A 15,806-nucleotide genomic window follows, 5' to 3' on the forward strand; every position below is an offset into this window, starting at 1 on the left:
CTTAGTAAGTACCCTTGGTATCCAAAAAGAAAACTGGGGGTAACCATGCATTCTTTAGAGATAATTGAGCTTCAATTTGAGAAAGGGCGCCATACATTGCTTTGTATTTTAGAGCTTTATAAAAATATTGTTCATGAATTATCTTTAAAAAATGCGTGGTAACCCCCAATTTTGTTTTTGGATTTCAATAACACTTGGGAAGATCTACCTTTCCTCCATAATCATAAATCGGGGCAAAAATACCTTTGAATTAGTAGGCACCGTCCTTAAGACCTCAGGATTGTTCCCACGACCATTGGGTCATATTCATGTTTACAATGTAGATTCCCTTTTAACGACAGGATTGGGAGAGACTCAAATGCTGGAATGACCCCCACCCACCAAGATCTAATGAACCTCCAGAAAACGTACGTGAATCTTCTAGCAAGACATCCTTGTGCATGAAAACCAAATCCTTCACTGAAGTCAGTGAAAAGAATACTAGCAAAGCAGTTTCCCTTGTCAAACAATGCCAAGATGTGAATTAGTAAATAAATTATAGCATGGGTGTGCAATTTGCCTGGCGAGGAGAAATTACTTTCCATCAAGTCTATCAACAATTTGCTTATATAATGAATAAATCAGGGTTCGTGCTACTCCTTGAAGTCCTCAAAAAGCCCTGGAATTTAATTTTGGACTTCAAGGGCGCTTGAGAAGCCCTTGAAAAAAAGAATTTTGTGGAAAACTGCTTGGAAACTCCTTTAATTTTTGCTTGGGTTAAAATTGTTGAGATTGCATCGTGCTAAGTTAAAGAGACATTTCAGAAATTGAGCCCAAAATTGACTATTAGGGAAACATTAAAACCAAAAATTAAAATGCCCGTAGGTGCACTTAACTTTCAGGATGTGGTAAGGAATATCAAGGTAAGCTTTTTTAGCCAAGAAAACATTGTAACACTATATATGGCGTAGAAATCTTCTTATAAAGACTCCTTGAAAACTCTATCTAGGGGAACATGCGCCGTCGGGTTCTTGTAGCCAAAAAACTGGCTATTTGAACCTTACCGCGCCTGCTCACTCCTCGCGCTGACATGAATGCACCAATTAGAGATGCTTTTGATCGTTCTTGACGAAAACCAACGAGAAGACAGTTTGTTTCAGGGTTACCCAGAGCTCTTCTCTCCCTCAGTCAAGAGAAGAGCTCTGGGGTCGAGATTGTTCATTATCCTTGCTACTTCAAAACGCGCCAAACATTCCGTTTTAATCATCACTCCACGTATTCTTATTCCGGAATTGGGTCTATCGAACGCGACCCAAGTTAAATCCATTATTTCAAACAGAGGCACTACAGGTGCATTATTTTTCTTAATATAACATACAACTAAAGGTTTGTTTTCGTCAAAGTGAAGCTTGAGATCCACAGAGTAAAACAGGAAACACTCTCAACAATTACAGGCTTTATTGCGATTAATGTACTGTAAAGATTTACTTCTTTACAAAATACATTACTCCCAAAAAATAAAAATAATTTACCACTCTTCTTTACAAGAACCATCAGCAGATGTACAGTGTGTAATGTAAACTAAAGCTGCAAAGGTAAGTGGTTATGGTAAATTCTCCTAACCTTGGGTAAAATTGATTTCAATACCATTACATTCCAATTTGACAATTCTTCGATTATTGATATCAATCTAATGTACTCTTGAAGCAGACAGCAAAATTAAAACCCTCACATTTTCAATTGCATACTATGTAACAAATGATTTGTGCTGATGATGAAAATCAGTTGAGCCAGAGTATGGACAAGCCTCTCACAGTTTTTAACAGCTAGCACATCCCCCAAGTTTATACCAAACAAGAGACTCTAGAGGAATGAATGAAGTTACATGAATTCAAGTTAGCCTGCCATTTTGAATAAGGCTAACTAGATGTAGTTAGCTTTAACTGCTGGTGACATTTGCATGTTTTGATTTGCAAATTGAAAACAATGAAGAGATGACTTGAGTGAATTAAAACAAATGTTTTGCTTCTTAATAATATTTTCGTTTACTTTGATTGAAACCTGCAAGAAACTGGCAAAATTGCCTAAAACTACTGTTAGCCTGCAATGAAAATTCATATCCTAGCCAAATGCCCTCAAAAGAAATACTTTTACATGAGACCTAAGGGAAAGTTAAGACTTTCAAAAATCTAAATGAAGCACCTCCACTGTAATAAATACAGAATATGACGATTGACTGAAGTAAAATATTGCATTGTTAAAAAATATGTATTGCATAAAGCCAATCTTCTCTCATTTAAAAATCTCCCTAAATGGAGACATTTAATCGATAAAACAGCCACACTTCCTTCACTTATAAAGCTTGAATGCCAAGTGTGCCAAATATTCTGCAGCTGCATTGAAATCACGATTAAGGCCTCAAGAAATCCAAGTGTTATGCGAGCAGCGGTGGAGGTTAAGAAAAAGGAATTTAGTGGCAATCAAAACGGCAAAAAAAGCCTGTGTTTAAGTCTGCACTGGAACAAGAATATTGAATTGCTCCTTTAGGGAAAGATAGCAGCAATTGCTTCTTAGCAACACGTTTACTGCTAGCACACTATTAATATTGAGAGTCATATTTCGTCATCTGTTAAACAGTAGCATCTCCGAGAAAATTCTCTCGGTTACCAAATAGAACATGAATACTATTCCAATAGAACAATACAAAATAGTATTAGTTCGTCAATGAAAATGGGAAAGAGGGTAAACGAGGTATTCCTTGAGGCCTTAAAGTCCTTGCCCTCTGCAATACAGGGACCGACTTTACTTGAAAGGGATAGCACTTATTCGCTAGATTGTGATTTACTCGGTGGAAAGAACTATCTACCCTCTTGAACAAGCAATCTGCCACTAAAACAAATAATACAAAGTAACACAACGGTATTAAAGTCTATCATTGAGATCTGAGTTGAAAAAACAATGAACGTTTCTAGATAAATGATCATAAGTGGTCCTCGGATTGGTCTGGCTCAAATTCAAGGATGAACGTAAAATTACTTAGCCTGTAGCAGGTGCTTGCCCCAGGATTTTTTTAAAAATCATCATTCTCAATATTACCCTAAACAGAGTCCTTTGAATGGCCTCCACTATCTTTCATTTATCCTTTGGATTTGTCATTTCTTTTTACATGGTTACGGTAACATGACATTTACATTCTTTACACATTCATGTTCTGTAGCTTCTCCACCCAAGCTTGTGTTTCTTCAGATGTCTCGCACATGAGATTGTAGACCCGCTTTGTTGTCCGTAGCTGTAACAGAGTACATAATTGCGTTAGAGCGGTTTTCAATTACTTCACTCAGTGATTGGTTTAAAGTTCTTGCACCATTTTTTCAACCAGAAGTGAAACTAAAACCAATCGTGGCTCGCGCGTGCACGTGTCCCCCGCTTTGTGTCGGCTACTTGTAATTACTTCACGTTTTGATTGGTTTACTGGATTGTCTCCGTCCTTTTTGATTGGCCAAAGTAATTAATTTGGTTTTGGTTTTGCGATACTCCATTGAAACTCGTTCTAACAAACCGTACAGTAGATTCTTATCTCCTGGGATCTTTCCTAGTTGGGGGAGGGAAGGGGAGTTGGTATAAAAACAATCAACTGCATAAAGATGCCTGAGAGGAAGAAGGGTCTCCAATGTGACCAACTCGGCTAAAAAATTATTCACATGCCCCGACCTCCGCATGGCTTGCAATACCAGCAACCCCTGCACAAGGGCACCATGCATGATTATACTAAAATGACTGGAGAATAAAATGGTAAGGACTTTCAGAGAAAGCATAAAGAAACCGGAAAAAACGCTCAAAAAGAACTAGCAGGCCAATCATTTAACTTTGATTGGGTGCTCTGTTTAGCCTCAGTATCCATGAACTGACATTTGCCTTCTTAATACCACATTATTCGTTGTTAACCAAGACAAAACCTCCAGGCAAGACCACATATACAGTATGCACTTGAACTTACATCAAAAAATGTTCCTTTTTGTGAACCTCTAGGGGCACCTGAAGTAAAATAAATAGACAAATGGGTAAATGTGTTAGTTCCTTCTGATCAACAGAAGTATATGTACAAACTAGTAAATGAGTTGCCTGTTTTACCTGGTGGGACAGAGCTGAGAGCCTGCACAGCTATCATCTCTCCAAGGTCAACAAAACCTTGCAAATGCTGGTCGTGTTCTCCATCGTAATACCTCAGCTACATGAAATACAGAAATTATTATCAGTACATGTAACTTGGACTCACGCACAGAAAGAGAATTACAACTCATAACATTTCTGGCAAAAAAAAAATCACTCCATTCACTTACTTTTACTTAAAAAAAAAAAAAAGAAATTAACATATGACACAGAAATGTCTTAAAGTTCAGTGTACAAAAAAAGAGTAAGGGCTATGATTTGAAATGTTATTTTGTACCTGATTTCTCTGGGTATCCAAAACAAACCACCTGGATTTCCACTGTCTCAGCAGATGACCTTTCTTGTAGAGGCGACCACAGTGAAGCTGCTTTTTGGTGTTGGAGGCATCAGTCTAAATCAAAAACAAGATAAATGCCACTTTCTTTCAAACCACCTTTAGGTGACAGCAAAAAATAATGACACAGGAAGTACAGAGAAAACCTACTCAAGAATTTCACTGAGAAATAGCAACTCGTTATTTCTGAGACCTCATTCTTTAATTGCTGTATTGTAGATAAAACATAAAACAACAAAAGTAACCTCTCACCTCACTGGGAATGCTCATGGTACTTTTAGTCATAACAGAGCCAGGCTGTTCAGGAAGATCACGCTTCTTGCACTGCCAGGGGGCCTGTTTCTCACACTTGTCATGGCAATTGTAACCGCACTCAGTACACTTCATCCCTGAAAGTAAACAAAAAGAAACAAGCTCCACTTACAATCATATCTTCCCCTCACCAATCACTTTCAAGGTGATGCGTACTTAAGGTACCATTGCCATGATAAAGCTAGTACTAGTGTAAACTTGATAGGGTTTAGTTTCCAGCTTCAGTAGCATTTAAAATGGCAGAAAGCAAACAGGTTTCGAGTACCTTATTACATGAAATTTTCGCGACACTTTAATTTCGTGAATTTCGCGATTTTCTTTATCGCGAAATTAAAGAGACGCGAACAATAAGTGGTGCGAACATAACATGACGCGAAAATTAAGTGAATAACTATACATCAATAATTAACGATTAGTCCTGTAGCCCGCAAGAGCTACGGGTCAATAGCCCACGAGGCGAAGCCGAAAGGGCTATTGACCCGTGGCCCTTAAGGGCGAAGGGTCTAATTGTATTAGTATCACCCAACTAGTCGGACAGAAGAGGCAATAATAAAGTTAGCAAATGTAAGTTAAAAAAATATTTATTTGGGAGGGCTACTCGAGGGCTATTGCTAATAGTCCTCTAGTAGCGTAGCCAATCAAAATGCAGCATTTGCATTAGTCCACTAGTTGGGTGATACTAATAGAAGAAAGGACGAGTTTATTAACATTAAAAAGTTGACAAAATCACGTTTTTATCTATTCTGAGGCAATTGCAAATCTTCATACCAAGACATTTACATTGGAGGATAGAGGCCAAATCATCCGAGTTTAAATGTATTCTTCATTTCTTGGCTTTTACCTCAATGATTCATGATTTTTAAAAGCGATTTTGTTCATTCCCTGGATTGGAAGTAATTAATTCATGCATGCATTTTGTTGAGCTTTCCTCAGTGTCGTTGTCATTCATGATTCCCGAGTTTTTAAAACAAAGATTCGTGATTCTTAAAAGATTTTAAACTATGATTCATGTTTCATGATTCCGCTTCCATCCCAAAATTTACACAAACGACTCTGGAGATCATGGTCAATTGACTAAAATTAACGAACAAGGGTAAAATTCTTGCGGAAATTGTTAGAACTTGTAACTGTTCTCAAATAGACCCGTCCCTTCATCTCTTGTTGTAAATTTTGACGTTATTGTGAACATAGTTACTAACTATGTTGTGAATGAAGTTGTTCTATTTGCTTCAAGGATAAGTTAAATGCCTTTAAATAGAGTGTTACGTACTAAAGATCGCGAAATTAAAGTGATTCACAGTACAAGAATTTCGCAAAACCGCGAAATACGCGCATCGTAAAATCGCGAAATTAACGTGTCGCGAAAATTTCATGTAATAAGGTAGTTTAACTGAAAAGGGTTAATCTTAAGTTTCACCGGAAACCTGCCATAAAAGTTAGTCTACTCGTAGTACTATTACGTTGATTCTTTCCTTTTCATTTTCTTCATTGATTTTACTATGCTCCAATATCTCAATGGTTGTTATATTATAGTGTTCATTTTAGATAAAATGTCTTCCATCATAAAACAAAAGTACATTGTTATACACTTAGACTTTCACTCAACAAACCAAGCACTTTGATTGGTTGATTCTTGGTCAAGTATCCCCAATCAAACTCAAATGCATCCTGACCGGGATACAGTTTTGCACTTGTTGCACAGACCGGATGTGTAGCTGTGATTGCTGAAAGGAAAGGCTAAATATAACAAAGCACTTGATGTCTGGTCTCCCGGGAAACTAGTTAGTTTTGTTTTCCCACAAGTCCTGATGTTTCCGAGATGAAGGACTCATGGGAAAGCAAAACTAACTGCTTCCCTCAGGACCATACATAAAGTGTATATTGATTAGACGATAAACGGTCTCTGTTTTAACTCTGAGTGTGTCCATATTACAATGGATGGTCCTGGTACTATGACACGGTAAGGTGCAGTTTGAGCATTATATGAAAATAAGCCATCACTTCATAAGGAGAAATAAAGTAAACTATGATCTGAGTGCCACAATTGTAGCTCCAGCCACACATCTATTTTAACTCTTATAAGGAAAATCTGTTTATAAATCAGAAAAATTATCTCAAGTGATCAATTTCTTTATTGCCATCACCACCTGTCTATTTGATTACAGAGTAAAACTCCAGGAAGAAATTGGCCCGTTAGTCAATTTCAAAGGTTAATTAGGTGAACAAGGTGTAAAAGACCACCAACTGACCTTTGTTCAGGATTCCAATGATTATCTGATAACAGACATCACAATGTGAAGGTGGCATAAATGTGTGTGGAACAAATTGGTGTGGCTGTGAAAAGCCCTGGGCTCCTCGTTCCTGTAACTGCATCTTGCCCTGAGATGATAGTATCCAAATTAAGTCACTTCCATGATGATGCTAATGCTATTGCTAATGCTAACAACAACAACAACAACAACAACAACAAGGTGTGTGGTTTTTAAGAGCTTGGCCATGGGAAAATCACTATTAAATCACTAATTTGGTTCTACTGAGATTTAATGGCTTACACATCTGTAACCTCTAACACTTACAGACACACCAAGCAAATTGTAGACTACTCAAGATTGGCATACCTTTAATATCACCTCCATTGTATTTCTCTTGTGAAGCAAAAGTCGTTGGTTGTTGGACCATCTTTTGTTGAGAGCCAAACACTGCAAATACAACAGACAGCAAAGAGATGACAATTTTTCCTACCATTTTTCGCCATAGACGTATTTGGCTTTAAAATGAAGTGAAATGAAATAAATGGGGACCTTTAGATTTAAAGACAAGGTTAACTACTACTAGTATGAGTTTTCCATTCTGAGCATGCGCACTTCGAGAAATGTCACCCTCCAAAACTTCTGTGCAGATGCCCCACAAAGAACAACAGCAAAGATCTCTGTTCCCTGCTCTTTTCAACTAGTGCATGATGGGATGGAGTTGAACTCAACCAACTAAGCCAATTGGAAGCTTAAGCAGACTGAACCCCAAATCTTAAGTTATCTCAAGTAGGTAGTTCATGTTCACACTGAAAAGGAAAGTTCTTGCTGCTTTTTATAAAGCTGGTGCATTTGTAGTATGTTGCCATCCGGGCGGAAATAAAATGACGAGGCCACATGCACATACATGTACGCACCGATTTCTTTACGGTTGGATGTGACAGGTGGTGCCAGTGATGTTCCCATTTCTTGGGTTTCTTATCAGCTTCTTCCTCCAGCCTGTACAGCTCCTGAAGCAGCCATGAACACTCATCATTCGAAAACTGAGTCACATCACCATAGACACCAGACATACAGCCACTGTAGGTTTCCTGCAAACAGATATTGAAGAATTTCAATGCCAAGTTCAGTTGGGCTTTCACTGTCCTTACATCATAACTTTAAAAATGTTCTGTTGAATTGTGAAAATGAGAACAATTTTGTTTCTGTGAAAAATAAAATCAGCATAACACCAAGGAAAAAATTTTCCACACCAAAAAATTTTTTAAAACACACATCCAGCATCTCTTTCCACCTGAACCAAAGGCAAGGGGCTCTTTACTTGTTTAGTACTACGAAAAGACAAGATAGGCAAAGGAAGGCAAGACAGGAGAGTAAATCAGTAGCAACTCAAGCTGTGCCCACTTTAATAGAACCACAAAACAGAATGACGTGATCATTTCAATTCACCTGTTTCCCGTCCCCACTTTGCTGCTCATTCTCAGTGGTGGTTGTAATGTCATTAATCAGTTCCAGATCATAAGTTGGACCTGTTGACAAGTTCTCTGTAGTGTAATATGTCCACACCTTCAAATTTGAAACTTTGCAGAAGGGTCGTAATACCTACATTGAAAAGCAAATTGCACCAGAATGAACAATGTAAATTAATTTAAAACATTACATATTCATTACACAAGTCAGTACATCGTACAATAAATTATATGTATGCTATTCAAAAGCTGATCTGTTGGGGATTTTAAATGAGACCTTCCTTGTACGTTGTAGGTCGGTAAAGTCTGCTACGAGCCTTGAAGGCCCATCAGGCCGGCGCTTATCTCCGGTTTCTTGTAGCATGAAGCAACTAGGAGTATTTCTACTCCCCCCCTGGATGGGATGCCAGTCCATTGCCGGGTTGCCCCCAGCATTAAATTCACTGGTACCCATAAATTTATACACCTGGGTGAAGAGAGCCACCGTGAGATCAAAGTGTCTTGCCCAAGAACACAACACAATGTCCCCAGCCAGGACCCAAACCCGGACCACTCGATCCGGAGTCGAGCACACTAACCATGAGGCCACCACGCCTCCCACCCTTGTACGTTGTACCGCTACTTAATAAGGGAATAACATGACTTTTTGAGGGAATATTGTTTATTTGCGCCTGCGTAGTGTCATTTGCGGCCTGAGCGTGAAGCGCAAGGGCCGCAAATAAACAATATTCCCGAAAAAAGTCATGTCATTATCATTATTATCAATAAACAACGCCAAATGATATCAAGAATGTGACTTTTAATAATACAAGCTAAGTGAATAACGAATTCAAAGTCACTTCAAATCATCATGTAAGTGTTGATTGAACAAGCTATTCAAGAATCAACTCAGTCCAGTGAACTTATTTAAAATTACCGAAAAAATGCGTAAAATCGTCTATAAATAATAGGCATATCACAAAGTTGAAGCAAGAACCAATCAGCTGTAGGGCTGATAATGCATTAGCAGCCCGCTGTCAGGCTTTTGCGGCTCACTGAGCGTGTGTTTTGAAGAGGCCGATTTTCTATTTGGCCGCGTATATTGATAATAAGAATTTACAACAACGAAACTTCTAATTTGACATGTACCTTATGCTGGTCAGGTGAATACAGGAAGTTGTAGTAGAGAGGTGATCTAGCTTTTTGCATGTCCATGTAATCCCACAGTGATTTTCCTCTTGGCTTGCTTTCTTCTTCAGTCATCCAACCACACTCAGATCGCTCATGCTCTGAATCCAGGAGGAAGGTGCGGAATCTCATTGACACGTGATGGTATGCAATGGTGCTCAAGAAGTGATCATTAAATTCAAAAGACAGTGGAAACTGAAGCATTATCTTTAAGGGAAAAAAGCAAAGAAAAGAAAAAAAAAAAAAGAAATTATCATCAAATATACCTTTCCTTCATGGTGTGGGATAAATAATGTTGCAGTACTCTAAGAAGTAACTGAAATCATATATTACACGGGGACATAGTTTTTTCACGCTGTTAGCTTAACCCTTTAAGCCCCGAGGGGTTCCCCATTGACGAGTAAAATCGTCTGGCGTTAGACAGAGTAAAATCTATAAGTGCCATTTGGCACTATCGGGGCTGAAAGGGTTAACAAGTTATAGCTTAGATACCTGTACTCAGGTTTTCTTTATGAAACTAGCAAAGCCCTTTGACTTTTATTGTATGGCTGTCACACATGGCTTTCGTACAATAAACTACATACCTGGTGAACACAGTCCAGAAACTGCAGGAATACTGGTGTGAAGCCAGCCAGTGCTGAGGCAATTTGATTTCCACGGTGTGTGAACCGATGCCCAAATGAAAGCCACTCTTTTTCAATTAAGAGTTTGAAGCCATCTATGGTGCGGTAGTGATGGTCCAACATGATTTCTGCTAGTGACAGCACCTGTAGGAAGAACAACAAACAGCATTCCTTTAAAGCCGCTCCTTTTTATACTTCCATTTCACCAAGATACCCAAATACTTATGCTGTGAAAGTTAAGAATTGATGCTGGCAAGCCTGTTTAATAATTTATGCTTCATTAACTTGAGCAATACCATAATTCATCAGGCTCAACAGGGAGCTATTGCAGCAACAATGACAGCAGCAACAGCCACAACACCAGAAACTGGGTTTGACAAGAGACAAAAGCATGCTCTACATGCAACATGCATTTTAGTGCATTTTTTCCTGTCCTTTGTTTATTATTTATTTTAGCAAAAGCAGCAGCAAAGTGGCAACTGCCAACCCTTTAATTTTTAAAAGAGTGAAGCTGAAGACTAGTCGCAAATTTGCGACTTCTCCGGATAGCTTAGACACAAAGGGGAAAAATCCATTTGCAAATGCAACTGTATTGGTCACAATTTTGAACCCTGTATAAATTATAAGGATCCTGCAGTTGGAGAAATCATAATTATGGTCAGCAGCTCTGAAGTAGACTGATGATGATGACAATGATAATGATGACGACAATGAAGATAATGACATTGTAAAACAACTGGCAATGAACATGTTACCTGTGCCGTGGTGTCCCAGCCATCTTCAAAGCAGACAAGTACAGAAGAGCATTGGATGTCTATGAGATCAACAAGACAGTTGGCCACAGTCATGACCGCAGACAGCTGTAGAAACAATTGAAACAAGACCATTTAACACAATTTCATCCTTCACAGAGATGTGACTGAGTGTAACATTTTTTTAAAAAGAAATAATTAAAAATCAAACAGTCTTAATAAACACTGCATGTAAAAAAAAGTTAAAATCAAAGAAGCTAGATGTTAAATTTTTTTATGGAATGGTACATATTTGCTTTTTTCCTTTTTTTCATTTCCCTTCTCTTTATCTTTTACAGCATTACCCTGTGTAAGGATGCTTGGACATGTATCACTGGAAGCTCATTACCGAGATGCAGGGATTGAAAGGAATTATGTGTGTTGTACGTGTACATGTAGGTGCATCGTAGTCTTAAGGTTGAGCAGTCAAAATGGAGGCCCCAGTAGTATCCAAGGGCCCATCCTCCACTGGTGTGAGCTTAAATGCAAAACAAATTATTTCAGGCATCCTAAAGAAAGTTTATCCAACTATTCAATTATTATTTTGTCATACAGGGCTCCAGACTAACTTTTTAGCTCACCAGCCTAATGGCTAGTATCAGGTTAGTATTTAAATTTGCACTAGCTAGTCTCGTCATGTGCAGTTTCATTCACTTGTAAAAACTATCACAAAAAAGTACAAAAGCAGCGGAATGCAGGAAAATAATATCTTAAATTAGATATAAAGGAAATTTGAAAGGACAGACTTGCCCTCATATAAGATTTTCTTTTTATTAGTTTCAAACAGCAATCCGTGCATTTTATGCTTGAATGGTTTTCGGGTTAATCTCTCCTTTTATGTGAGATTCACCATTCCTAGTAAACGAGATAAGTCGCTCCATATTCTCTCTTTTTTTAAAATTTGAAATAAATTATATGTGGATTCAATTTCTAAACAAGCACGTCACCTCTTTCCATACACACGTACCCAGTTGCAAATAGTCGCAAACAGTTTACGTTAGTGGTGGGCCGATGATCGATTATAATCGAAAGTTGATCGAAAAGTTCAAGCGACGCGACAATCGATTTTGCTTTTTTCATAATCGATTGTCGCCGAAAAATTAAAAATTTATTGGGGACAAATAAAAGTATTAAAATCAATAAAAATGTTCGTTTAATATCTTGTGTGAATTGTCTTTTTTCATAGACTCCTAACTTCTAAGTCACAACAGCAGATATTATCTAAGATTGACCGTGTTTACCTGGCGGTACCCTGTTCACTGTGTTGTTGTCACTTCAAATATTTCACGCTTATTTGAAAGATGTGGCATGCTAAGCCGCTTTGCATTTCGTAAACAACTGAACCATAAATTACATAACATAAAAAAAACATAAATTACAAGCTCACTGTTTCGCGTTTGTAGTATCACTACCATCCAAAATAAGTTTTGAAATAGATCTCAAATGTATTTACAAATCACCAGAGGAAGATAATGTCACCTCTGATCCAAGATGAACAATTGTTCGTTTTGGCTTGAAAACGTTTGTTTCGCTTTCCCCAATCTCTCCCCAATCCCAGTGTCCTCTCTCAGACATGCCTCGCTTACATGTTGCTGACGAGTCCAACATGGCGGCTAAAATGGACGAGTTGGAGATCTTTCGCTATCCTGGAAACGCCAGGTCAAAAGTGTGGGAATATTTTGGTTTTCATCAAGTGAAGGAAGGGCTCACTTTGCCGTCTATTTAGATGAAAAATATGTGGAATGCTTATTGGTAGATATTTCCGATTATAATCGATGATCGATCGGTTGGGGCAATCTGATTACTTCTGATGATCGAATGTGAAATCTCAACCGATTCCCACCACTAGTTTACGTTGGCTCGACCGCACACTGTCACTTTTTGCGTTTGCCATCCTGTTTTCCATATGCATGATTGCTTTATGCAAATTGATCTCGTGACATCGTAAGCAAAGGGGGCAAAAGAGCAATAGAAAATTTTCTATCTCTTGCCTCTTGTTTGAGATCATTGGTGATTATCGGCGATTGGTCGGGGATGACCGTAAAAGGTGTTTACATTTACGCAAACTGTTTGTGATCAAGCTCTCTGAAGGTGCTTGCCATTGTTCGCGACGGAGTTATGTGCATATGGAAACAGCAGCCAAGAAGTTCTGCATGATTTCACACGCGATTAATCGTTCGTAATGTGCCGTGGGAAACTGTACTCCGCGCTGATTTCTTCTTCAGTTTTTTTTTCGACTTATGTTCTAAGGCAGTAAATTCCATAGAATCTGCTCACAGTTTTCTGTTGTTAGTTTCTATTCTCTCCTTCTGCCTTGTCCATAAGAAATACTTTTTGTTTTAGTCCACTGCTTCACAATATTTACTAGCCCCAATGACCAGTGGAACCTCGAAATCTACTAGCCAAAACTGAAATTTTACTAGCCTGTGGCTAGTTGGCTACTGTTAGTGTCGAGCCCTGTTATATCTTGATGTAATGTTCCTTCACAATGCTTACCTGCTGAAGCCACTCTGACTCTTCAACTTGCTGAATAAAGCTAGAGCTTGTTTCTGTACTGGGGCAAGTGGCTCGCTGAAATTTCTTGAAGCTTGCTCTCACTGCGCGAATGTCAGGGAGCTGGAAATGTATATATAATAAATTATTGTTCTGCAGTTAGTACCATATAACCGTTAAAGGTCCACCTTCAACTGACAGGCTTTGCGTGCCGTGGAACAATTTTCATAAATGACAACACCGTCAAAGGTGAAATTCATCCAATCTTATTGCCATGATAAGCAACACAAATTTCCATACCAAAAAGAAATGGTAGAAAAGCCTGTTGGTTGGAGGTGGGCATTTAAAACTAATTAACCTCACAGCATGAACACAAGTGTTTGCCCTTCTCCAGTAAAACAAAATTGAATAATACAAAACAATTCGAACAAAACATGCTTTCTGCAACAAACAGTTTTCTGAAATTCCTTACAGAAGCTCAAAATGGAACTTTTACTATCTTACCTCAATCGGAATAAATTCACACTTTGGATAAGCCTCTTGCTTTACATTCTAAAGAATAAAATAAACTTAGTTTGCCAAGTTCACTACTCTGCATAACCTTCAGTTCAACTCTTGATCATAGGTTTCACTTTTAGGCCTGGTTTTCATTAGCGACGCAAGCATAAGTACAAGGAACACACGCAAGCGCATTTACTTGTTTTTAATTAGTGTCTATTGTTCTAACAAAAGGCTCTAATGAACAACAAACTACTGAGTTTGCATACACTGTATGTTTCTTGTGTATATGCTCATGTCGCTAGTGAAAACCAGGCTTTACTGATGACAAACATTTTTTGCAAGGATGACAGCTAAAAAACTGGACCTTAAATGGTGGATGGGAATCAATGCCTGACAGCAGAAAAAAAAACAGGGAAAATTAATAAAATTGACTTATAAACTACAAAATTGCAAATGCTAATGAACGTGGCACAAACTTGTTAGTAACATTATCAACAAAAGGGATGAATGAATTTGGAAGACAACAAATTAATTAATAAACATACCCGTAACAATGACTTGTCACCAAAGATGTACAATGCGGCAGACTCCCAACCTTTCTTCAAAATGGTCTTGTCTAAAAGTTGGTCACTGTTGACCTGGTCAGCAAAAATTCCATCTCGCAGAATAATTCCTTGGTGTAGAGAGTTATCGCGTTTGATATTCTTATTTCTACTCAAGGGTGTGGCTGCCACTGAATGAAAATGAACGAGAAGCATTCATATTATCCAAAGAACAAAGAAACAGCTTGATCTCAAACGAGAATCTCAATGAAAGGAAAAACAGCAACAAGAATACAAGAAAACAAGACTGTAGATTACGTACAGTTAACATTAATTATTTGAATATACCTTTGCTGTCATCTTCTGAACAATATGAAATGAATAGATTTAAAATTCTCAGCAGAATCTGGTCACAGGAATTTTCATACTTTCTTGTCTACTGTGCTCACGCAGGCTTTTACAGTAATTCCTAGACAATTGCTCCACATTTTGAGATAGTGTGTCAAGTGAATACCAGACAAAAAAATACTTCATGCTACCACTATTGCAAACTTGTCGCATTAAAGAATGACCACTTTGTTGCCACTTTTCAACTTTAAACTCCTCAAATACTCACCCACAGCAGCTAAGTATTTCTCCTGTTCAACTGAAGCAGATGAAGATATAGCATTACTTGTAACATGCCCTCCACCAACATTTTTGGTCTGTCTCATAATTGATCCTATTGTGCTTCGTTCAATGCCTCCGGCTCTTAGTAATACTGTTTTGTTTCGCTGATGTCTCCAAACAGCAACCGGGAATCGTCCTTGGCGGTGATTTTTAGCTATTCTTAGAATGCTGTCGTCTGAGATGCTCTGTGGTACAACCACCACCGAAGGATAACTGTAAGGAAAAAAAGACTTTTCTAATCACTTCATTTTTTATCATTAAACTAGTGTTAATCCATAGCCCCATGAAAGTGAGACTAAACAGATTTCACTGTCTAATGCCAGACAATTCTACTTGTCGACTGGCAGAGTCCTAGGGTGCTTGAGGAGTGAATGGATCAAACATTACACACTATTCTTTATTCTTTTATTTTGTTCTCACAAAATGGCATTGCTTTCTTGTCGTACTGTTTCTTAGACTAAAGTATTTCGTTAGTTGTTACTGTTCATGTATAGATGGTTTTCAATC

General features: G+C 38.1%; 1 protein-coding gene across 1 annotated transcript in view; it reads right to left on the reverse strand.

Moving 5' to 3' along the window:
• Positions 1-1,422: 1,422 nt before the first annotated feature.
• LOC138058875 (myotubularin-related protein 13-like) overlaps positions 1,423-15,806 on the reverse strand; it is a 41,768-nt gene continuing 27,384 nt past the window's right edge. The window contains exons 23-38 of the mRNA XM_068904320.1: positions 15,247-15,512; positions 14,634-14,821; positions 14,092-14,139; positions 13,591-13,710; positions 11,059-11,163; positions 10,265-10,447; positions 9,642-9,887; positions 8,494-8,646; positions 7,962-8,135; positions 7,414-7,494; positions 7,045-7,174; positions 4,736-4,872; positions 4,427-4,540; positions 4,111-4,207; positions 3,977-4,014; positions 1,423-3,268 (exon numbers count right to left, since the gene is read on the reverse strand). Of these exons, the coding sequence (XP_068760421.1) occupies positions 3,176-3,268; positions 3,977-4,014; positions 4,111-4,207; positions 4,427-4,540; positions 4,736-4,872; positions 7,045-7,174; positions 7,414-7,494; positions 7,962-8,135; positions 8,494-8,646; positions 9,642-9,887; positions 10,265-10,447; positions 11,059-11,163; positions 13,591-13,710; positions 14,092-14,139; positions 14,634-14,821; positions 15,247-15,512 (2,173 nt within the window). The 3' untranslated portion in view covers positions 1,423-3,175. The remainder of the gene's footprint in view (positions 3,269-3,976; positions 4,015-4,110; positions 4,208-4,426; positions 4,541-4,735; positions 4,873-7,044; positions 7,175-7,413; positions 7,495-7,961; positions 8,136-8,493; positions 8,647-9,641; positions 9,888-10,264; positions 10,448-11,058; positions 11,164-13,590; positions 13,711-14,091; positions 14,140-14,633; positions 14,822-15,246; positions 15,513-15,806) is intronic.

Source organism: Montipora capricornis, chromosome 8 (genome assembly GCF_036669925.1).
Source record: "Montipora capricornis isolate CH-2021 chromosome 8, ASM3666992v2, whole genome shotgun sequence".
NCBI lineage: Eukaryota > Metazoa > Cnidaria > Anthozoa > Scleractinia > Acroporidae > Montipora > Montipora capricornis.